At 41.3% G+C, this 24,776-nt stretch overlaps 1 protein-coding gene across 2 annotated transcripts in view; it reads right to left on the bottom strand.

Moving 5' to 3' along the window:
* SERINC5 (serine incorporator 5) overlaps positions 1-24,776 on the bottom strand; it is a 30,069-nt gene extending 5,293 nt beyond the window's left edge. The window contains exons 1-9 of one of the 2 annotated variants that reach the window (XM_072137589.1): positions 24,488-24,776; positions 10,747-10,914; positions 7,928-8,106; positions 5,945-6,027; positions 5,140-5,233; positions 3,677-3,888; positions 3,192-3,287; positions 2,606-2,732; positions 1,781-1,847 (exon numbers count right to left, since the gene is read on the bottom strand). In XM_072137589.1, coding sequence (XP_071993690.1) covers positions 1,781-1,847; positions 2,606-2,732; positions 3,192-3,287; positions 3,677-3,888; positions 5,140-5,233; positions 5,945-6,027; positions 7,928-8,106; positions 10,747-10,914; positions 24,488-24,517 — 1,056 coding nt within the window. In that variant the 5' untranslated portion in view covers positions 24,518-24,776. Of the gene's footprint in view, positions 1-1,780; positions 1,848-2,605; positions 2,733-3,191; positions 3,288-3,676; positions 3,889-5,139; positions 5,234-5,944; positions 6,028-7,927; positions 8,107-10,746; positions 10,915-17,272; positions 17,354-24,487 lie in introns of those variants that run through there. The other variant, XM_072137580.1, reaches the window with a different exon arrangement.

Below are 24,776 nucleotides of genomic sequence, written 5' to 3'. Positions count from 1 at the left end.
TTACAATGAGAAGCTCAGTTCTGGAACACAAGCAGCTGCCCTAGCAATGAAATAGTGACCAGAGTAATAGAACAAGAGCAAATACAGATTAGTACAAACATGTGAGTAACATTGCAGGATATGCAGCATATGCATCTAGATACCATGATAGAGGAGATAGGGGGCCGCAGTGTGGGTTCAAGAGATGGGACCCCATCTACCCGATATCTTATGGTATGGTATCTTATGGTGTATAAGACACAAATGTCTCTTTATGAATATCATATTTGGGGCTACTAACTTAGTCAGGAATGTGTGATTGAACTAAGAAGCAGCTTTACTTTCTGAGAAATAAAAACTGGAACTTATATTATTACTACGTTAACCAGGACTGGGACATGTGGTAGTCCCATAGTTGTCATACGGACTACTGCAGGGATATTATAGGAGATAGGAGGTCGGGCAGAATACACCTATACAGCCTCAACAGCATATCCAAAGTCACAAGAGACATGAAAAAACATTCCTATAGGACAGCGACTGCAATAAAACCCAGCAGCCAAAATCATTATAGCTAAAAACACGGACACTTGGAGAACAGCTGCAAAAACAGGAAGACTCCCGGCTCGGGCTTTGGTCTTGGAAGTTTTGATCACGCTAGTGGAGAAGAAAACAATCTGGAGACGTCTTACTTCAAGGACAAAGACTGACCTCGTAACTCGTATCACTCGGAGGCACGGCTCCAATTATTACGGGATGAAGGGGTCCTTGGAATTATCAAGGACTTTCTTGATATTGTTGGAATGTTCAGAAAATTTCCTCAAAAGGCAACTAAAAATCCGGCATTCTTGGTTGTGTATCAGATTTATGCAACAGAGGCACATTTGTATGTTTGGCCATAAAGCCCAGCGTTCAGAGGTTTAACCAAAATAGCCTAAGGCCTCATTCACATGGCTGTTTAGGGGGGTGTATAAGCGGCCGCATATACGTCCCCATAAACGGCAATGGTGGCCTGATGCCACACGTACACATGCTCTTTTTCCCGTGTGTGCGTGCGGCACGCTGCTGTTTTCTATGGAGGGGTCACCTCTTCCTCCTCTCTAGTACCTCGTGGGCATACCGCTGTCTGAATGTACCCTAACCTGAACCGTTACCATAATGGGGGATCCTTTGTCTTCCTGTTTAAATGGATATCAATTGTGCATGTGTGACAAACCAAGCACCTGAATCTCTCCTTTCAGGTACAAGACTCTTTACTTTGTTATTATTGGACCCCGACAAAACTAGGACTTTCAAATGATTTAAAGGGGATTTCTCGCAAATACAATTTCTCGCAAGACTCTATAGGGATGTAATACGGCTTTATTTTAACAGAGGAGCGCTCTGGGATACAGATTAAGTTACATCCTTCTGGAAATAAAAGTCCTATTGTTTTATTTTCCATTTCATTCCTTGGAATCAACTTCTGGTTTTGGGTCACAAATTCATCAAAAACAGTCACAAAAACTACAAGTTTGAATTTAGCCTTAGGCGGCTTGGAAAACCACTGCCGAAGATCTGAAGTATATACAGCAGGATTAGACTGTACAAGTGTATACATAAGTTTTCCCATTTCTTTTGAATCCACCTTTGCCTCAAGGCTCAAGGATGTTCTACATTACCGTGTCCTCCACGTGCTGCATGATAACAACACAGAGTAATGATAACTAGAGAGACCTCTCCAGCTCATATGATATAATGAATGGCAAAACTGCAACTTCTTGGGGGGACAGATAATGAGTGAGTAAAAGTAGAGACTTACTTCTTCTTCAGGTGGTCCATATCTTCCCATAAGGGCGTCACAGCTTGATCGGGTTGTAGAGGTGAGGCTGCATTAAAAATACATACATGTTTTAAATGGTGAACCCAGAAACATTTCCTTAAATGACCCCCACTCAAAATAGAGATATAGTCACACGCTCTTTCGCCAAAATTTTTGTGATGTCACAACAACTATTCAATTCACATGAATGGTTTTCAGTCACATACAGATCTGCCATTTGAATACAGGCAATCCTAGAGTTACGCACAGGATAGGTTCTTTAGGGTTTTATTTAAGTTGAATTTGTATGCAAGTCGGAACTGGTATATGGTCAGAATTGTAGCTCCAGACAAAATTGTTTTTGTCCCAGTGACAACCGCATTATTAAATTTTTGTGCAATCATGGTAACAAAGATTATCAATGAAGCTTCTTTACAGACACCTTACAGCTGACCATTTCAGCCTCAGACTAAAGTAATGCATCCAGAGAGCTTCACCAGGGGTTACACTGGGCAGAGAGGTCTGTCTGTAACTAGGGGTCGTCTAAGTACTAAGCTGTCCTCAAGAAGGGGGCCGCCTGTATACTATAATAATTGTGGCTGATATGAAAACTGTGTGAGATATTGAAACAATAGGTATTGGCCACAACATGTAATAAAACTGGAGACTTGTTTGGCAAGTTGGATGCCGATAACCTGTAGCCTCTGGGCACTGAAACTTCTTGAAACGGAGCTCAGATATCTTCATATCTACAAGAAGTTTTCCCACTGAAATAAAGTCACTAACACCAACTATACTGGCTGAAGAGAAAGACCATTAACTCACCAAGAGTATATTATGCAGCCCAATAGGATGACAGCGCCCACCACGGACACCCAGCGCTCATCCTGGCTGATCCCATTGGTGAAACTGGGTACACACACGGTGATGTTCTTTCCGGCTTCATCCAGAACTTAAAAAGGCCAAAACAGAATTGACATGAATTAAAAGAAGGCAAATACAATCAAAACGAAAAAAATACAAATATAAAAGAAGGCATTAATGGTAAGAAATAAGAGTAATAATTTTTAACAAAAGCTCACATGTGACTCAAGGTATTTATGAGGGGGTAACTGCAAAGTTACATAGGAGGCAAAGAGATGAAAAATACAAGGATGGTCCGCTAGTATCTGAGCCGTTGTCCGTTCTGACCTATATAAGTGTAGTGTGGCTTCACTGTGTGTGCGTCAAAAGTAAAGGCCAAGCTAGTGCACAGATTCTGGGAGTCGGGTTTTCAATGCGACCTTGGCCTAAATTATTAAAGGACTCTTGTCTACTTATTCAGCTTCAAGATAAGCAATGAATAATAGAATGTATCATCTAAATAACCTTTTAATTTCCTGTCTACAAGGTTTATTATAGTACAACATACTGTATTCTGGCGGCTTGTTTGAAAAGGAGGAGAAGGTCAGATACATGACGTAGCAGCTGATGACTCCTGACTGCAGCAGTCCAGACTGAGGGTGATCTGAAAATAAAATGCAAATAATGATATCAGAAATCCAGGCAGTGTGCTGAGCAGAGTCAGTTAGTACGGTATGCTACAAGTCAACGTGTACCACTAAATGGAATGAACAGGAGGACTGCACTCAGTGGCATAAGTGGTAGCTGCAAAATCCGTGCCAGGCACCCAATCATAACCCATTGTTTATGGTACAAGTCTTCTCATATGGGAAGAGCCAACTTATGGACCCCCCTAAGCCACATGGGCAAATTACTCCTCTGGCTCCATTGCTGAATTTACATTTTTATGAAAGCTACAGAAGCAAAAACTATCCAAAAGATTTTCAGAGGGTCATTGCCTTCTGCACACAATAGCAAGGATGATTTTAGAAATATTGCCTTGTTCATACTTACTTTTTAGGACACAGGGTAGAATAGAAACTATGGCTAAGAGCGCGCACAGACCGCCATTGACACCGAGCAGGATTTTGTTGAGCAGGCAGTGTTCGGGATGTGTATAAAGCCATATTAATAGGCCAAGAGCTCCGAGTGCTATTGTGTACAATACTAGGATGACGATGGCCAGGGCTCCATTCCACAGCTTGTTATGCTGTGCTCCGGCAGTCCTGGGGAGGAGACACAAATATATCATCTAAATATGTAAAATTTCACAAGTGAAGCCACAGATGGCCACATGCCTCATGTATAAGAACTTAAACATACTTTTCATGGCCTCCTCCCCAATCAAAAACTCTTTATTGTATAGAGTGATCAACTATACAGTTAAAGAGGTATACATTGGGCGATTACTAGATTTATTCCTCTACCAATAAATTTAGTGTGAACACAGCCTACGGCAAGTTGCACGTGGAAAATGACCCATATGTTGTTCAGAGCCTACGGACAGAACACATTACACCGGACAAGACTCCATCCACCTGTTACAGCGTTGGCGCAGCAGTTCGGCCGGCAGGATGATGCAAGGACTCCTGTCTTGTGCATATGTTAAGTGAAATCGGATCAAGACACGGGTATGTTTTCATGGGTCGAACACGCTTGTATGCAGCCAACCTAAGGTTCTGCTCCACAACCTTTAGTAGGTGGGAAGCCACGGTTACATAAAATATATACAAAATGTCTAACCAAACCAAATCAAATCATCATTGACGTGTGCCCACCAAACCGTAGCACGGCAGGCACACAGCGCCGCTGGGGAGAGGAGGAGGAGGTGAGCGCTGCTCACCCCAGCCCCTCTACATAGAGGCACATTGCACACAGTGCCCAATTCCGGGACATATCCTATCTTTTCATGGGGTATGGAACGGTACAGTGCCGCATTTGTGCGCCCATTGCCGTCCCCCATACGGCTGTGTGAATGCCCGTCAATCCAGCAATATGTCTGGGTCACCAGGTCGAGTGGACCCATCTCTAGAAGTAGTAATGTCATGATATCCCTAGTGCCACTTCTACACAACAGTATCAGGAGACATCAACAGCTAGAAAAGCCACATGTTGCCAACAAGTTTGGAAACAGTGGTCTAAGGGCTACAATTTATGGTCAGACTGGGCTCACCCAGACTTCATCTGATTTGTAGAATGCTTTGTAGAGGGACAAAAAAAGTAATCAAAAGTATCAATTTTCGCACATGCGGGTCACAGTTTGGAAGCGACACTGTGGCCAGAGGTTCTTGCAATACAGCAATAAATGTGTTGCCTTCAAAGAAAAATCTAACAATGTTCCAATCCAAGTGAAAAAGAGCAACAAAGCCATATTAAACGGTTGCGACTAACCATAAAATGCTGTCACCTATTCATGCCCCTTCATTAAAATCATTGATGTCAATCATGAAAATATTATATAACAAATTATAACATACCAATTTTTATTCCATTTGTGAGCAAATTCCACCAAAAGCATGAGCTGGATGATCAGAAAGAAAAAGCCAAAACCGGCTCCAATGTGCCGCCATGCTGCAAGAGAGGCAAGGGATGATAATTATTAAAAGGAAATCTACCATCAAACACTTACTCATAGAACCAGGCACCATGACTGTGGTAATTTTATTAGATTTGTTGTCCATGGCCTCCTTCCTTCTAAAATCATGCTAATGAACCTAAAGGGTGTTACCAGTGCCCCTTCATGCTGTAGCTTTACAGGCTGTTACACGGTACACATTGTCTCACTTTTGCAGCAGAGACAAGACATTGCTGAAATACAGGCCAGTTCATAGGGGTTCAAATTGTGGTATAAACATAAAGCAAAATAACATCTGCTACAAGAAAATGAGGAACTAAAGCTCTAGAAATCTTTAGAATTTGAACACAGATATAACCGCAGACTTTTTTAATGTACGCACATGGGAATAAAAGCGGCTGTAGTTATGTTTATGCAACGCACAGCATCCTTAAAGATTCACAGAAATATTTTCAGATTTAGAAAATATGCCGAAATCCTGTATCTGATTATCTGTGATATAATAATAATAACAACTGATTATCTGTGATATTATAATAATAATAATTATAATAATATCACAGATAATCAGACATTATTATTATTATAAGAATAATATCTGATTATCTGTGATACATAATTATACTCATTTACTGTAATGTAAGATAACAGATTGCAAACATGGAGGTTGCCATACAAGAGAATACATAAAACAAAATAAAACTTACCAAAGAGAAAAGTGTCTTGATCAGGAATGAAGAAGGCTCCAGCACACATCCCAATAAGGAGCAAAAACTTGATAAACCAGAAGCTGCAGAAATAAATATAAATGTAAAAAGGTCATTTGTGAACACAAACTCCATGCTACACTATCTGGCACATGATAAATTGTTTCTGGTAGTGAATTAGGATGATGAGAGCAGTGGTGGTGATCTATGGCATGGGTGCTAGAGGTGGCACTAGGAGCCCTCTCTGTGGGTACTATGGACGCCACACCAGCACAGAGTTAGACAGACAAGGCCTCCTCCTACAGTCTGAGACAGAACGCCACGTCCTGGGATAAGTGCCATTTTATAACGTCACATCCTCTGCTCCCTAGGACTACTGGAGGGGGGATAAGGTGTGAACAGAGCTGGATTATCATTGGAGATCATGCGCCCGACCCCCCAATTCTTCCTGTTCAGGAGAACCTGGATGGCATCTACAATAATAGTCTGAATTTCTCCTCCTTTACTCTACTGTATTGGCGTCTTTAAAGGGAACCTGTCGTCAGAAATTAACCTAATAAACTACTATGAGTATTTTGCCCGGTGTGGTGGTATCATCCAGAAAATAGTCTTTGAAGGGAAATGCAAATTGTTTGTATAAAGTCAAGGAGGGAGAGAGTTCTTCAAGTACTTCACACCTGTGAAATGTCTCTTCCCCTGTGATTGACATCATCCAACAGATCTGGTTATAGTTTTGTCTTTGGGTGCATGACCCATTATCAATTACAGTTGCTATACAGAGATGAGGTATAATGGAAAGACTTGTACCTGTTCCATGTGTTTCACCAAATCTGGCTTTGTCTTGCAATAACTGAAGACCTAACAGAGATGTAAACTCAGTCTAAGCTATTTTAAGAGATGGATAAAACCTCTTAAAAGACTAAGGCTACATTCACACGATCGTATGGGGGACGTATATACAGCCGATATACGTTCCCCATAGACGGCAATGGGCGCACGGCGCCCAACGGGAGCAGTACAGTGCAGCACACATGTCCTATCCGTAGTATCCCTTGTCCGTAGTACGGCGCCGTGCGCCATATCTTCTTATAGAGAGGGGCGTGGGTGAGCAGTGCTCACCTCCTCCTCTCCCCGTGCACTGCCAATGCCCGCTACGGTACGGTGGGCAACGGTAGTGTGAATGTAGCCTTAGGGTCCCAAACTACAACTAAAGCACACTTCTATATTAACAAGCCAACATGATAACTTATTGTCCACTGCTCTGTAACAGATTTCAGTTGTATCAGTGTCTTTAAGAGAACCTGTCATCAGACATTGTCATTATAAACCAGAACCAGTTTGGTGTGAAGGAGCTGCGCACCTTTTAGATCAGGTTTCTTTTATGTCTCAGGGTGGTGGCATCATCCGGAAAATCAACTTTGAAGTGAGATATAAATTGGTTGTATAAAGTCAAGGAGGTGGCAAGTTTAACACTGAAGTCCAGTTCTCTCCAACTCAGAAGGCATTCTCAAAGTAAATTTGGTTCATAATGCATGAAATCAAAATGGTAAATTTCCTTTACAAGGACATACAAGCCAAGCACACTAACATTACTGGTGTGTGCCACCTCTGACAGGATCTGCTCTTCTTTTAGTTTCTCATGATCCATTTGTTTTTTCTTCTTAAATTAAAAAAGGCCTTTACAATTATGCAAATGAACCTAAGGGGCTCTGCGCTCCATGTGTTATCGGAGCCTGGAGCCCCTCAGGCTCGTTTGCATCATTTTTAAAGCCTTTTTTTCTTAAAAACAAAGGCATAAGAAGGCCATAAAGAAGATCATATCCTGCCAGAGAAGGCACACACCCGCAAGCCAGTGTGCTTGGTGTACAGTCCTTTGACCCTGGTGGTAGATTTTCCTTTAAGTAATCTGTATAAGTGTAATAATAAATAATGCCATAAAAAAAAAAAAAAAAAAAAAAAACAACTCCCACCCCATATTTTTACCCGTTGTGGATGAAGGCCCGGCAGCCTCTGCTGTTCTTAATGTTTATTGTAAGGATGAAGAGTATGAAGAAGAAACAGGCCATGCCAAAACAGACTCTGTACACCGCTGAGTACCCAACCAGCTTCTCACAGTTCTCTCCAGCCTGGAGATGTTCACAGATGTCTCCATAGAAAGGAATCTAGTATAATAAAACATATATATAATCAGTATCACTGTATGTGATGCCATACAAGTACAGTATACCTATACCAACCCTACACTATATATATGGTAATAGTCAGGTATGTTCAACACAGAGAATTCCACATGTTCCCTTCTCACTGTGGATCTCCGGACCGGTGTGACTTAATCAAACCAACTATAAAAGACAGGAACTTGACAGAAAGTGTTAGAAGAATGGGTGCATGTTGTAAGGGAGAATGAACATTACATTATAAAGGAGAAATGGCGTAAGTTTATGAAAACTTACAAGGAGTTGCACAGAAATTAAAGGATATTGGATCACTTTGCCCCAAGAAAAAGTGAATGGAAGGTTGGCCTGCGATTAAGGTGAACAATAAATTTAGATCTCCACTTGAAATAATCTGAATTATAATAGTTTAGGACTTCTGGGTTTATTTGAGGATAACGATCTGCTATGCGCTTCCAAACCATTCCTGCTCATGGCACCGTCTCAGATTTTCCATCTGCTGTGAGAGGAGACATGGTGGCGGAGAAATGCATGTCGATTATTATTACTTCTAAATGTGAGACCGGGAGGGAAAGTCAAACAACTGCAAGGACTGGAGGTGCCAAGGCTTAGAATGCTTCCCTCAATATAGTAAGGCACACGGTACTGCCACAAAGGGGGTGTCTGGTTCAAGCACATTGCTACTTGTATGTAGCACATGAATCATTATACCGGTCTGTTGTAGGCAGATATACTCTAAATCTCCATGGACATGGTCATAATTCACCGGTCATCTGTCAGGGCATGTGTTTGAGAGAGAAGGGAGTTGCTTTCTCTCCTGGGAGTTAAAATTCCTGGCCGAAGCTTTTGTAGAAAAATAATAGCTGATCACATTACAACGAAACTGCCTGTTTTATACGCTGAAAGTTTCCCTGGAGGTTTCCTTGGTTCGGTTTTTATCTTTTCCCAGGAGTATAGAAGGCACACAACGTCACAAAAAGAAAAAAAAAAAAAGAATAAATGAAATCAGCTTCTTAGTAACAAAAGTTAACAAAAAATAAAATGGTAGGTCCTCAAGATTCCGATCAGATTAACAGGAAAAATTCTGTATTCATTTCTGAAGTCAGAAGATGATGTGATGGATAGATAATATGACCGAAATCTTTATCTGTTTTAGGTAATAAACACGGTAAAAATTTATGGAAAACAAAGCTTGAATCGTGTCATTTAAGAATAGTTTTTCTGTATTTTTCTCTTTCGGCTTCTTTTTATATCGGAACAGTTTTAATGGGAGCTTCATAAGAAGGACAAAAAAATGGAGGTTAAAGAAAAAAAAATGACATTTTTGGTAGAATATAAAATTTGCTTTAAAAAAAAAAAAAATTTTATTTTTATTGAGTCCATTTTTGTGGTAGAGGATCTTTCCCCCACTTTTTGCGTGTGCGTTTTTTTTTTTAAAGAAAAGGTGACCAAATATTGCAAATGTTTTTTTTCTTCTGGTTTTAATTGTAGTTAATTAAAAAGTTCTACAGATAAAGCAATACCAAATAGGTTTGTGTTCTTTGTTGTTTACTTTTTACTTTTTATTTTAGTTTTTTTAAATCAAAAATAGGAATGGTTAGAGGTCAGCTGTGTAACACACCTGGCATCAGTTGTGTGCAGATTGGGTTCAGGTCCAGACCCTATTTTATGTGACCCTTACCTACCTGTGATGGTGTGCTATGGGGTAAAGGGCAATTTACAAAGGCCATTTGTAATTCTAAGCTCCGTAAGCCATTCTGTCCCAGCTTTCCCAAGGTCCTGAATGGTATAATTGTTATTTCAGCAAAACCACTCAGCTCAGGGATTAACCAAGATATGATCCCGCATAAGTGTAGCAGCACCATTCTCAAGGTATGTTTGCTTCATAGTGCATGAAATCAAATGGTAGGTTTCCTTTAAAGGGTTGTTTTTCTTTAAAGGAAACCTACCACTTGTAGTGGCAGGTTTCTGATGGCAATACCGGGCACCAGCTCAGGGTGAGCTGGTGCCGGAGCTTATTTTCGTTAGTGTTTTAAACCGCGGTATCGCGGTTTAAAACACTTTTTAAACTGCGGTATCGCGGTTTAAAACACTTTTTAAACTTTATAGCCGGCGCAGGCAGGTACGCGCTCGGCGCTTACCGTGCGCGCGGCTACATAGGAAGTGAATGAGAGCCGCGCGCATGGTAAGCGCCGAGCGCGTACCTGCCTGCGCCGGCTATAAAGTTTAAAAAGTGTTTTAAACCGCGATACCGCGGTTTAAAACACTAACGAAAATAAGCTCCGGCACCAGCTCACCCTGAGCTGGTGCCCGGTATTTCCATCAGAAACCTGCCACTACAAGTGGTAGGTTTCCTTTAAGTGAATGGGGCTAAATTGCAGTACAAAGCACTGCCGCCTCTATATGTATGTTGTTGTCAATGTCAAGTAGTCTATAGCCAGCAGTGTTTTAAACCATAAAGCCCCTTCAAATAGTTAAGGTCTCATTTTAGTTAGTCATGTGACCTTTAAGCTCCTCCCAAAGTAAAAAAATGTTTGCCCTCGATCAGTACTACTGTCCTTTATGGGGACACCAACATAAAACCATGAAATGACAATTGGTTTTCTTAAGATTTTGTTAAAAACTCACATGTTCTTCCATCAGTTTAGCCACAGACGTGGACATCATGACTGCGCAGACTATGGTGACCCCAATGAAGAAGAAGGCGTACATAATGCGGGTGCTCGTGGATTGCTTGATCTTTGGACAGCATGTACAGCACAAGGCGCAGGCTGCTGCCCCGCAGCAACAGGCCATCTGCAAAACACAAAAAAAAAAAATAGTTTTAACTTCAATTTACTAAATAAATATTTTGCATAAATATAATAAATTGATAACAGTATGGGGGATAATTATGCCAGTGCTCCTGTGCCGGCATATGACAGTGGCCATATCCCCCTGCATCCCGCCAGATCCTTCAAGAGGCTTCTGTCACTTTATTCATCTGGCAGGCGGCGCCGCCACCGGGCAAAACGCTAGGTCTATAGTAGCACAAAGCATACAGCCAAGAGCGGAGTCACATGATTTTTTTTTTTAAATGCATCCAAACCAAATCCCAACCCCTGGGACTACACAGAGGATTCTGTCAGGGTGCAAGGTATTTAATAACACACAATTATATGGTAATACAAAGGCTTAGAGAGAGCAAAAAGGCAGATGTGCAATGCAGGTGTGAAAATGAGGTCCCTGGTGACAGATTCCCTTTAAATCTTTCACAAAAACCTGTTGATAGGGGTAGAGATGACTGAAAATGACATAATCATAAGGATTATAAACAGGAACACTTCTTTGTCATCCACTGTATTTATAGAAAGTTCGGAGTTTCTCAGATCAGGACGCTGACAGCAGCAGGAAATGGTCTTGTATATAGCTATGGCTGCCGTGGTCACAGCGGCCTGCGGAGGGGTGAGCAAAGCTGATCTGTGGTATCAGTTACTGGTGTGAAAGGGGAACCTCAAAATTTACACATCTGGCATCTCTCTGACTACGATACAAATACCGTATATATTCACTATTTTATAGATGGTGCCTAGAAGCCTATGGATTGATGAACAATACACATGCGTGACTTCAACAAAATCTGCTTGGCACATGTACGGATCTACTGGAGGCTTCCAAGAAGTAATAAATAACTAATAAAAGTGAGTGGAAATTCTAGTGGAAAAAGAATTTTATGAAAAACTGTTCATTAACCCCTTTGCGACTTTAAATAAAAGACTGAGATGAACATTTCAGCTTGTACCAACTCATGAGTAACCTTCTGCACCACATAGATTGTAAGCTCTTGTGAGCCGAGCCCTCATTCCTACCGTTTTAGGTTATTGTTCTGTAAGGTCTTGTTTTATAAAGGAATTTTAAAGATTATAAATACTGTATCTCCTAAGGACTGGTCTAAGAGTCTTCAGTCCTCTACTAAACTCTGCCCTATTAGGTAAAGGAACCAAGATATATGTCAGACTACAGTGGGGGGCTTTGTAATTCCCCGAATATTATTAACATTGAAAAAAGCGATGCATATATGCATAATTACTGCCATTCTGGAAAAAAAAAAAAAAAAACCTATTTAGAACCTCCAACTATATATAATATATTGTCAAATATGAATATGCCATAATTGTCCGAAAGAGGGAACATACCATTAGGGTGCATTCACACGCGGTGCTGAGTGCATGCATTTCAAAACCCAATGAAACACATGTTAACACATTAGTCCGATACATTATGTTAACGCAGGTGTTAACAGATTCACTGTTGCATTTTGTAAACGCAAATGTTAACTTTAATTACGCAAATCATTCTTCAGCCATTTCATTACATTTTGAAACGTATGAGCTAAAAGCCACGTGTGAATGCACCGGTAAGGGATATCTAGACCGCCTGTAGATGACTGCACAGTGTAATGGCGATGCTTTCGTGTATGGCCTTTAATGTAATTTGTATAATTGCCTGAGTCTCTTAATGTTCAGGAGGGTTGGGTACAAATGCAGGAGGATTCACAAGTCCAGGAATGTACAAGGAGGTTTTTCAATCACTGTATAAATAGTACAATCTCGTCTGTTCTCATTCCAGGGAGTCCAGCAAACATAATCATGGATCCCACAGAGAGCACTGAACATCTCCAGATCCTACAGAGAGGCGCTATGGTAAAGATACCATTCACATCACTACTATAATCCTGCAGGAAGAATAACACAGTACGCAAAAGTGGTGGATTCCATGGTATTAATTCACCATATTATTGATCAATGGGGTCTTTAAGGTGCCCTTGATAATGTATCCTGAAGTCCAATGGGAAAAGTAGAGTGTGAGCAGAACCTGTGTCATCCATCACAAGTACTAGTGGCCTTCTGCATAAGCTCCATAACTGCCTGGCAAAGCAATGAAATCTCAGATAAAACCATGAACAAATCTGCCTTAAGGGTCACAATGTAATTTAAACAATTCTGTCGAGTTGCTATAATAAATGTGGTGCACGACCCGACAAGGGAAACACCCCCCCCCCCTTTATGTAGCGGACACAGTGCAGCCGCAACACATTATGAGTGCAAACACTTTATAAATACACTAGCTGTCTGTCGCCGGCAGCCTCGCTCAGCGGCCCTCTGTCGACTGATTGTCTCAGGCCCCTTTCACACTTGCGTTTTTCACACGCGTTTTCTGCGCGTCCTTTTGATGCGCAGAACTTGCATTGCACTCTGACCCATTGCAACCAATGGGTCTTTTCAGACTTGCATTTTTATTCACGCACACACGCGCGTTTTTTTTTAACGCGCGTTTAAATCTCGACATGCTCTACTTTTGCAAGTCACGCACCATACAAGTCTATGGAGATGCATCAAAAACGCATTGCACTCTGAGACACTTGCAAGTGCAATGCGAGTGCAATGCGTTTTTCACGCATCAATTGCCATAGAAAAGATAGAGCTCAGCCCTGAGTCCATTTCACGCGCATTTTCTGCGTGTGAAAAACGCATTGAAATTGCATTGCAATTGCATCAGAAACGCGCGTGAAAAACTGAGACACTGAACAAACTCTGACTGAAAACTGATTGATCTCTGATGCAAAATGTGCGTTTTTCACTGACCAAACCCTGATCGCACCCTGATCAAACTCTGACGTGATCTGCAAAGCAAGTGTGGAAGGGGCCTCAGAGTTCAAGTTTCATTTTTGCACAGCAGTTTATAAAATGACAGCTGATCTGATAGGTTTCTGTGGGCAACTGGAACAGTTTTACCTCAAACATTTCGGATAAATCTCCCCCTATCTCTATCCATCCTCCCTCACACAAGTGTCTTATACTCATTGCCTGTAGTAGACAATCAAAGCTCAGAGCTCATATTAATGACCTGTGGAAGAACAGCAACCAATCACGGCTCAGCTTCCAACTGCTACAGCAGCAGCAGACAATGGCTCCTGTATATGGTGGGTAATAAGTGGGTTTTGGAAAGTGCAGGGTAAAAATTTCGGCTAAAAACACATACATCCAGCTTTATATATATATTAAATGTGCAATCAGTTTGCATGTTCTTATCAGTGCAAAGTCAGACAAAAAACTGGTGCATATTTAATAAATGTGGGCTGAGCGTGGCAGTACCCACAAATGACTCCCACATGCTGCCGTGGTGTGCTGTACATTTTCCAACATAGAGCCATAAAATGCCCAAATATTGTCATCAAATAGAGCCCAACACTGCCCACAAAATGGTAACACTTTACATAACATGCACAAAAGAGTTAGTGACCATAAAGTGCTATACTGTACCAATACAGTGCTCACAATGTGCAACAACACAGGGCCATTCTACAACTTTCCAAAAATGTCACAGGTAACTACTTCGAGATCACCAAATAAATAATTAGGCACAACGTCCCCTTCCAAATGACAAGGCTCAGTACATGAGCTTTCCCCTAATAGCAGGCCTGGCCGAGAATAACCCTAGACCCAGTAATAAGCTCCATGTGCAGACAAGATGACAGAGTTGGTTTTCATCCGTCGCCAACACGTGGCTCCTGTAAAAAAGAAGCTTCTTTCAGGAATGTAAATGGTTTGTAGAAGAAGAGATATAGCACCAAGCAGGACCTACATCTAAGAAAACCAAAATTAAAGGCAACTAGATGCATAACATATCACTGTATATACTTAGGGATTATTACAGTCCAGACACCAGAACACCTTTCCTTCATGGGCTGGACTGGGCGCTGTACAAATGGCAGATGCTTCCTGTGTTTTCCCAAAATGAGAGGCGAGGCAGCGACCATACACAAGGATCCACGTGACCAGGCTTAGTCATCTTATCCATGTTTTGTCATCAACTTGTTTCGAGCTTGAAAAGTCTACAACATGGAACAACTACTTTACTGCATCCCATAGGGCAGTGAGAATGAACATTTTAGAGCCCAAATTACCACCAAAACCCAATCATTTATCACAAAGTGCCAACACATCAGTTTGAGCCGCAAGTTATTAGTAACTGTTCTGCCACAACTTTCAATCATTTCAACCTCTTGAGGACACCAACACATTTGAAAGTCCAAATTTGCTCTTCTTCTATCATTGTAGCGTCTCTTCAGCGTCCCCCTGTACAGGAAGAAACGTGGGGCCAGTGGGAGGACCTCTAAAAATAATCCATCCCTTTACACAACTCTCACAGTTCCTGCAGTCCCAAGAAGCCAAGGGTGTGTTACTTTAACCCCTTAACGACGAAGACCTGAGGCTGTCTCGCTTTAACCAATTCATTACAATGTGCGATTTGCACAGACAACCTAGGGTTAAAAGTACCGGAAAAATAGTAAATGTAAAGTAAAATAAATATATATATATATATATATATATATATATCCTAAAAATTGTAATCACCCCCTTTCCCTAGAATTGATATAAATAAACAGTAAAAATCATTAACACATTATGCATCACCATGTCCGAAAATGCCAGATCTTTCAAAATATAATAACGTTTTTATCCACCTCATTTAACCCCGTAACGGAAAATAGCGCCGAAGTTGAAAATGGCACTTTTTTGCCATTTTGAAAAATATAAAAAATTCAATAAAAAGTGATCAAAAAGGTCATACAGTCTGAAGAAGGGTAACATTAAAAAGGTCATCAAAACACACCACCCACAGCTCCGTAGACCGAAGTATGAAAAAGTGATTAGTGCCAGAAAATGGCAAAATCCCCCAAACGTTTTTTGTACAGGTTTCAATTTTTGTATGAAGGTATGAAAACATTATAAAACCTATACAAATTTGGTGTTCCCGTGATCACAACGACCCAAAGAATAAAGTAGACGTGTCATTTGGGGGGCACGCAAAGCCGCAAAATCCAGGCTCACAAGAAAATGTTGCAAATGTGTTTTTTTTTTTTTTACCATTTTCACGGTGTTTGGACTTTTTCCTACTTCCCATTACACGGCATGGGGACCGGATATCCGTGTGTGTGAACGGGGCCTAACTCTGCACTAGTCTATTCCCCCACTGGCTTACAAGCAATACTTCTAGGGGGAGAATATTTTTGTACTAGTCTATACAACTGGAAGTCTATGCACATGTCCCTTACAAGTCAGACAACAGGTGGACAAAGCCTATCCATCTGTTCCCCTCCCCTAAACTTTGTAAAGTTCAACTCATGCAAATACTAGTCATGTAAAGAATCAAAGGAAACGTCTCAGGAAATAAGTTTTACATGAGTGATAACCGTAACGGGGACAGCAGCTTTAATTAGAAGTGACAGAGATAGAGATTATATATATATATATATATATATATATATATATATATATATATATATATATATATATATATATATATATATATACACACACATATAGAATATTATATAACAAAGCCATAAAAGTTTTTAGAGGTAATGTCTCGCACTGTAGGGGGAAAGATAGCATCACATTGTGGCTGCTGAAATGTATGAGTGGCGCTTTATTTTGGCTCAAAGAAAGCAGTGTATGAGCCCAGGACCCCCTTTATAGGAGGCTTATTAGTACAGTATATGGACAGGGATGGTCTTTGGCTGCTACATGGTTAAATGAAAGTGGTTGCGTCTCATAGTCCACGAGTAAACAACAGGTAATTCTGAAGACCCAGATGTGGATTTCAACAGTAAATAATAAGATTATTACAATGGCGCTAAATAACGAAGAGACATCTTCCAGGAAATAACAGAAAAATTAAAAGCCAATAATGGGAAATCTCTTTCCATTAACCATTAGAAGCCCGCACGCCAAAGCCTCATGTTATTGTGTATATCCGCAGGAGGCCATGAGAAGAAAAGCCATATCTAGGTCACAGAAAGACCCAGAACGACCCCCAACCACACCGAAGGCAGACGCTCAGAAGAGGAACATCACAACGAGCCGTGACCAGTGTCCTGAGCCATTGTCAACCCTGGCAATTCCCATACAGAGTAAATAAAACCTACATACAGTGGGGTAGGAAACAGCCGTCACCGAGGAACATTTATTTTACTTAAATTCGCCAGTTATGACACAAACCCCCGGCATATAATATATCTGGTAAAGTAAAAGATAAATAAGCAGGAAAATATGGACCCAGAACCTTTAAGAGAAATCCTTATGGGATCATAGTCATCCCAAGATTTTACCTCAGGCGGGAAGAAAAATTGCCTCCCAAACATGGTTGCCACCCTGGAATTAATCTGCCCGGGTGGCAACAGGATGTGATTGGTCCTCATCAGTGGCCAATGGTTTCCCGTTGCCAGGGAATATTTTCCCTGGTCCTAGGTAACAGTAATCCATTGGACGATCCCTGTATCACATGTCCAGGATTTGTGAATAAAAGCCCGGAGTATTTTCTGACGTTTTCTGACCTGGACGTCTAGACCTATGTCAACCCCCTCCTCATTTCTTGTACAGGTGGTCGCTTACTTAAGAACACCTGACTTACAGACAGACCCCACTGACCACTGTGACCTCTGAATGTTACTTTAGTCCCAGACTGCAACAATCAACTGTAAAATGTCTGTAATGAAGCTTTATTGATAATCATTGGTCCAATTACTGCAAAAAAAAACTACAATTGTCACTGGGTCAAAAAAAAAAAAAAATTTGTCTGGATCTGCAGTGATAAAATATACAGTTTCGACTTACATTCAAATTCAACTTAAGAACAAACCTACAGAACCTATCCTGTACGTAATGCGGGCACTGCCTGTATTCTTTTATCTAGTACGTCCGGATTTGATATTGACAAAGAGTAAAATTACTTGAACTTGAAGGGAACTTCTGAGAATTGAAGCTCATGGCTGATTGAAGATTTTATTTTTGGTAAGGTAATAAATAAAGGCCATGGTCAATTTTTTTCCACATTAACAAACTGGTTCTTGTATTATTTATTCTTGCTGATATAGGTATAGGATTTATAAAACCATGAAGAGATTAGTTTTGAGACACTGGTTAAACTTTTTGAAAGTAGCGTTAAGATTAATGAGGCGAGGGAGAGAATTCCAGAGAGTGGGGGCAGCATGGGAGAAATCCTGAAGACAAGGAGATAAGAGGACAGGTAAATCAGTAATGCAATGGGGAGGACTGGTTTAGGAGTATCTTTAGATAAGAGTAGAAATATTCTGGTAATATAAAATACAGATGTGCCACATTTTTTGGTATAGACTAGGCAAAGGGTCCTGGCAGTAGGACCCACATGAGCAGATATTTATCACCTATACTAAATGCTGGTTATAAGAAAATCCCTTTTATTATCTGAAACATGACCAGTAGATATATACATAAAGTCATAGTTTTCCCCCTATTTACTGTACATACATTAGCTTGCATTTTTTTGTTATAGTTTACCACAAGGTATTTTGTCCTCAGGTTTCGCCCTACTCTGTATAACTGGCTTCTTTGTCTTGTGTAAGATCCCAGAAACTCAAGGCTGCACCCAGTCTACAGGAGATAAGGTGCTGGTGCAGCTGCATAATAACAAAAACTACACTGAAGAAACGGTCTATTCACCGGGGCCCACAAGCTGTAATTTTAGCTGTGGGATTCTTAAAGGCGTTGTATCATTAAAACGATGTATTAGAATGTAACAATTCATAATGGGCGGCACGGTGGCTGAGTGGGTAGCACTTCTGCCTTGCAGTGCTTGGGTCCTGGGTTCGAATCCCACCCAGGTCAACGTCTGCAAAGAGTTTGTATGTTCTCTCCGTGTCTGTGTGGGTTTCCTCCGGGTACTCCGGTTTCCTCCCACACTCCAAAACATACTGGTAAGTTGTTTAGATTGTGAGCCCCATGGGGACAGGGACCAATTTGAAATGCTTTGTGCAGCGCTGCGTAATCTGTGTGCGTAATATAAAGAATTATTATATTATAATACGACAGAGGCTTCTTCCTTCCACATTTAAATGCACGAGTTTGTAGGAATTGTCCTAAATGATTGTTGGCCAAACTCTGTTCCTCTGTTATTTCTCATAGAAATGTAATACAGATGTTACGGTGGTTGGTTTGGGGTTATGGGGATGTTGGTTCCCTGAACAATCAGCTACAACCCAATCAGTGGAGCTGGCATCAGATTATGTAGTGACATGCACCAAGCGGAAAGGCAGCACCCAATTGTGGGTTTATGAATAACAGAGGAACGTAGAGACAAAAACTGTAACTGTACAAGTAAAGTAGTTACCAGGTCAGACAAAAGGAGTCCTCTCCTTAGGAAACTACAGGGAGCTCAAGGCTAAGACCTCAATTTAGGTCCTGAAATTTACAGCATCCATTGGCAGGATCGCCCAGTGCCACCCACTCTGCCAGCAGCTGTGCCCCTCCATGCCCACATGGCCTGGAGTAGTAATAATATTCTACGCCAAAAAACTGGCGTAGAGGCAATGATAAAATCTCCCCCTTTTAGTCTCACAGCATTTAAAAGCTAGAGTCACATCCAAGTCACATAACATGTGCACTATTTTTCATGAGAATATTCTGGTGTAAATATTTATCAATTAGTTACTTTTTTAGCCAAACTAAATGTGATAATAGCATTCAGGGCTGTGAAGGAATTCCTCATTCTGGAGAATATGTTAGCAGCTCGTAAACATTTACAGAGGACGGCTTGTCTGACCCCTCCCCACATGAGAAGACCACAAAATTTCCTATAGGAAAAAAAAAAACAAAATCACACACACAACAAACATACAAGCTTACAACATCTTAAAGGAACAGCTATTTAAAGGGAGTCTACCGCCTCCACAGAAGGTTGTAGAGAAATTTTCAAAAATACCTTTATTTCATTTACAAGAAATTCCCATTTTAACTCATATGCTAATGAGACAGTTGGTGACCCCAGAGAACTACTATTCCTGCCCGGACCACTATCTTCTCCATCAGATAAGCAGAAGCCTTGTGAGAAGAGTAGGGTGATATTGGGAAGACAAATCATTTAGATGGAAATAGATGTGTCCCATATGCACCAACTGCCTCTTTAGTGTACAAAATGAGAAGGGAATATCCCGGAAAAAGGAATAATGGACAGAGATAATAAAAGGCATGTTGGAAGTGACAACGCGTTTCTCTACAACATGCTGCCTGCAGATTGTAAACTTCAGGGGAGAACTTTAAGCAACTTTCCTCTGAGGGTGCATTCACACTTGGATGCGTCAAAACGCACATGTCGAAAATAATGCATCAGAACGCACATATTTTTAAAGGTTACAATGCATTTGGCTACTCTGGAAGCATTTTTCTTCATTGCTGTACATGCAATACATGAGATTGGTACAAATGTTTTCCCATTGTGTACATGCAAAACCCAGAAACCGAACTTACGATATGGATGAAAAGTGGAACACTAATCCTTTGTCCACAAAAATCTGGAACAACTAAGCTAAGGACACTATTTTTACAGGGGTACACAAGACCCCTCTGATATGCACAATAACACTGTCTGCACTGTTCAGATCCCACATACACTTGCATGCACTTATCTTTGCCGTGCAATCCCAATGTAAACATAGCGGCACATTGGGGTCAGTGACTCATACTGTTACAATGTTGTCATGCTTCTTGGTTAACTTTTCACGGTTTAGTTAAGGTTTTTAATTGTGGTTCTTTTTATGGCTTGTAGGTATTGATCTATGACCGGCTCACATCGGTGTGGTAAGTACTAGTAACCTATTTTTATTACCTCGCTTCTCACTTGCACTTACTTCTCTAGTAAGATCTGTGTTCCTGTTTTCATCTATATGATAACTGTCCCTTTAAATAGCAATCACCAAACATATAACACCGGGAAAGAGTGATCCGATAACACACACATTTTACAAATTCCCAGCTGTCATCCTGCAAAACCGTCTCTAGCCATAGACTATGTCAGACTCGACCCGATCAATGGATTCTGAGCTACAGACTGTCCGTAAAACGGCCGAGGACCCATTATAAGCTTTGATGGCCGATCTCTAATGGTCAATCGTACATCACCTATATTCACAAGAATGGTGTCAGGTTATACTTAATGTGAATTTGCTGCAAGTTCTGTATATTTCTGCGCAAAAATCATTCACTGAGGTGTAAGGAACCATGTCATGAAGATAAAGATGATGAAATTCTGATCTTTAATATGGCACAAAAGCATGTTTCTAGGTACTACGGAACTGAAGATAGGGTGGTCTGAAGTGACACTCCCACTGCAGCCTCTAAACTTGACTCATCTCAAGGAAAAATAGGACTCTTCTATAATTAGTTTCAAATGTAGAAGTTTAATGTGGGGAGAAAAAAAAAAATCTAAAAAGTCAGTTTTCGAAACTGATATATGTACCGGTTTCAATAGTAAGTCATCACTGCCATGTGTGTAAGTAATATTAAATGGTAAGGACAATTACAATCACCGGGTGAATGGGAAGATTTTGTGTTCAGCTAAAGAGCAGGAGTGCGTGAAATGGTCCATCTCAGATTTTCAGTGCCCTGCTTTACCTCCCTGTCCTATGGCTGATATAAAATAAAGAAGATTTGTTTGGTGAGTGCTGCTTTTTCTGTCTTTTTTTTAGTAACAATAGGAAAAAAATTCTATCGACAGGATCCCTTTAAGAAGAAAATAGCAAACTCCACACATATCACTACAATCCCAAGAACATAACCTAAACTACTGCTCTGTGTCTTAGTGCAGCCTCCTGCTCCATAGTCTGTAACTTCCACACAGATAGGGCACTACCTATGCAATACCAAACACAGCCACTAAAAACTGTAAGGCGCAGTGATTATCTGAATGCTATCATGCACGGTGGCTCAGTGGTTAGCACTACAGCATTGCAGGGCTGAGCACCTGAGTTCAAGTCCCATCCAGGTCTACATCTGCAAAGAGTTTGTATGTTCTCTCTTGTGTTTGTCTGCGTTTCCTCTGGGTCCTCCGGTTTCCTCCCACACTCCACAAACATACTAGTAGGTTAATTAGATTGTGAGCCCCTTGGGGACAGGGAATGATTTGGCAAACTCTGTGTAATCTGTGTGCACTAAATAAATAAAGGAATTATACAAATAAAGGAATTACAAATTGCACCACTGATTTGATACTGATGTTAAACATCTTTGTCCTGGAAACCCCCTTTAAGGGGCCTGCAGCTGGAGAATGAGCATCTGCAGGAAGGCATCTGACTATAACATCTACATCTGATGAGTTATTTTTGGTTACAATATGAATACAAGACAGTGGCGTGCCGCGTACAGTGATAGCACAGAGACAAAGAAACTGGGAGTGATCTCAGGCGGAGGCCTCCGCGCCAACACAATACTGGACGTCCTCCAAGTGACTCACACACAGACTTGTATTATTATCAGCACTGATGCTCAGGCTGAGGGAAACTTTGCTATGATGTCAGTATGAAATCAGAGAATGGTCTTAAAGAGAATTTTGATGTCAGTTTTACTGTAGTCTGCGTTACTGTAATGCGCTACAATTGTATCAAATGTTGTACAATATTTGCTAAGCCTCCTGCCCCATAAATGTGACACTTCTATCCTGAGATGTTACTTTACCCCAGGATAACCATGCCTACTTTACCCAAACTTTTTAAAGCTGGCGTAGATATTTAAAAAACTTATGTAAATGGAAACTGTACAGTGGCTCAAGAATATAGGATGCATTGGAAAGATGATGCACATTCACACATTGCAGATCCTTATTAAATTTGGAAGAGCCCCCCAACCCCCCCGCCATCCCACATTCCATAGAAGTTTTCACAGGGAAACTACCTAAAACTAATGCTGGAAATTCCCCATCTGAAGCTACCCATCATTTTTACGTATAGCATGCGGGCTTCAGATGAGCGGAGCCGATGTACCGTTCAGGGTGGGGGTCAGCTGCGCAACTCAGACCAGGGTGTCCCCCTGGTCAATAATAGTCATGGCTAGTTGCTAGGGCTGCAAATTTGCTGGAGTGGCTGTTCCCGGGTCGCATGGCAAAAGGTAACATCGGGTTCGCTTATCTTTAATGCTGACCCATTCTATTCCACATGTCCGTTTTTTTCACAGACCCAAGAACAAAGCAAAATAAATCACAGCCATACAAATCTCTATGTGTCCGCAAAAAAGAAATGGGACGCCATCTTAGTATGTCTTAGTATGGTCCGTTTTTTGCAATGAAACGCGCTGACTGTTCTGGTACTGCTAACCACTGTGATATTTGTTGCCAATGTCATGGAAATATTTGTACTTCAATAGAGAAATATCGTTTTATCATCCTAGTATGGGCCATTTTTTTTGTCTGGGGAACGATTTCAGCCAAGCATTCCGTTTTTATTTACGGCTGGGACGCCATACGGATGTGAAAAAACAGACACGGATGGAACACGTACACTGCACGGACGCTAATCTGAGAGAGCCCTTAGGAACACCTCATACTGAAAAATGTAAGATTAAAAAGTTCCTGAAAATCTGTTCCAATTTTATCCTTTCTTACACATTCAGCCCTGATTTTAGCTTGAGGCTACTCATGCAAAATACTGATGAAATCTGCCGCATGTGAACAGGGCTTGTGCTGGGATATCACTGTGAGAGCTGCCTTGTCTATGGAGAGGTTAGCAGGCAGAAATAACCAGTGACCTCATCCTGTAATATGCTGCTCCCATCAGAGATGCCAGAGAATCACTACAATTATTGTTCACACACACATTCATAATAATAATAAATACTATATGTGTATTTTATGGCAGAAATTCGAAACACAAAGGATCTGGACTGGCATCATCATCATTCAATGTCTAGACTGGTGGGCTCCTCTCCTGCTGCACCACAATTCTATGAAACTCACTGCCCCCAACCATAACACGTCCCCTAAAGTTCCCAGATCGGAGCTTTTGAGGATTCGATTGTAAGCTCCTATGGATAGGCAAAGATTTACAGTAGATGTATATAACAAAGCCTCCATACACACAGGGGTCCCAGGGTTCATCACCTGAGGATATTCACAAACTTACACACAAAATCTGTACCATTCAGGGTCATGCACCAGCAAGGACATACATTTCATCCAGAGCTGTGGATGTGACCATTGTAAAAAAAAAGATAAATCCTAAATAAATCTGTGTCGTGTGAATTCAGCTATTACAAGGAAGCTACTGTATTGTGCCAGGCTGTGCAAAGCCATATCTAAGGGCAGAAAAGTGCACGAAAAGACAACAACCCCCAACAGGCGGTCAGTAGATGCCCCTGGCAGGAGTCACACATGGGTGAGATGATCTCAAGGTTTATGAAAAGTTTATCTCGCTCCTAATAAAACTACTCTCCATCCTACATGCTGACGGGTTCCTAGACTGAGCTGCAGTATAGGCTAGGCTCCGGCCATGCTGGGAGTTGTAGTTCTTCTGTAGAGATCTTACCTGCCTAACGCAGCACCCCGCAGCAGACATGGTCCTGGCACACTGTGACGCTTCTCAGCTGTACAAAGGCTGCAGCGGGCACCGGGGCTGCTCCTCTCCTGTGTGTGGAGCTCCGAGGTGATGGCGCCTACATATACCGTGTCCCCCTGTGAGGTGCTATCCCAGGGTGACCCGCGGGTGATGTGCAGCTCCGGGACCCGATACCAGGCGGGGAGTGATCAGCCACAGCTTCCGCTGTCGTCACAGGGAGGGAGGATCGGAGGATGTGCCAGAGCAAGGGGGGCAGTGC

The sequence above is a fragment of the Engystomops pustulosus genome, chromosome 1 (genome assembly GCF_040894005.1).
Source record: "Engystomops pustulosus chromosome 1, aEngPut4.maternal, whole genome shotgun sequence".
In the NCBI taxonomy this organism is placed as follows: Eukaryota; Metazoa; Chordata; class Amphibia; order Anura; family Leptodactylidae; genus Engystomops; species Engystomops pustulosus.
The sequence above is the reverse complement of the archived record's forward strand: the minus strand, read 5'-3'. Positions and strand labels throughout refer to the sequence as shown.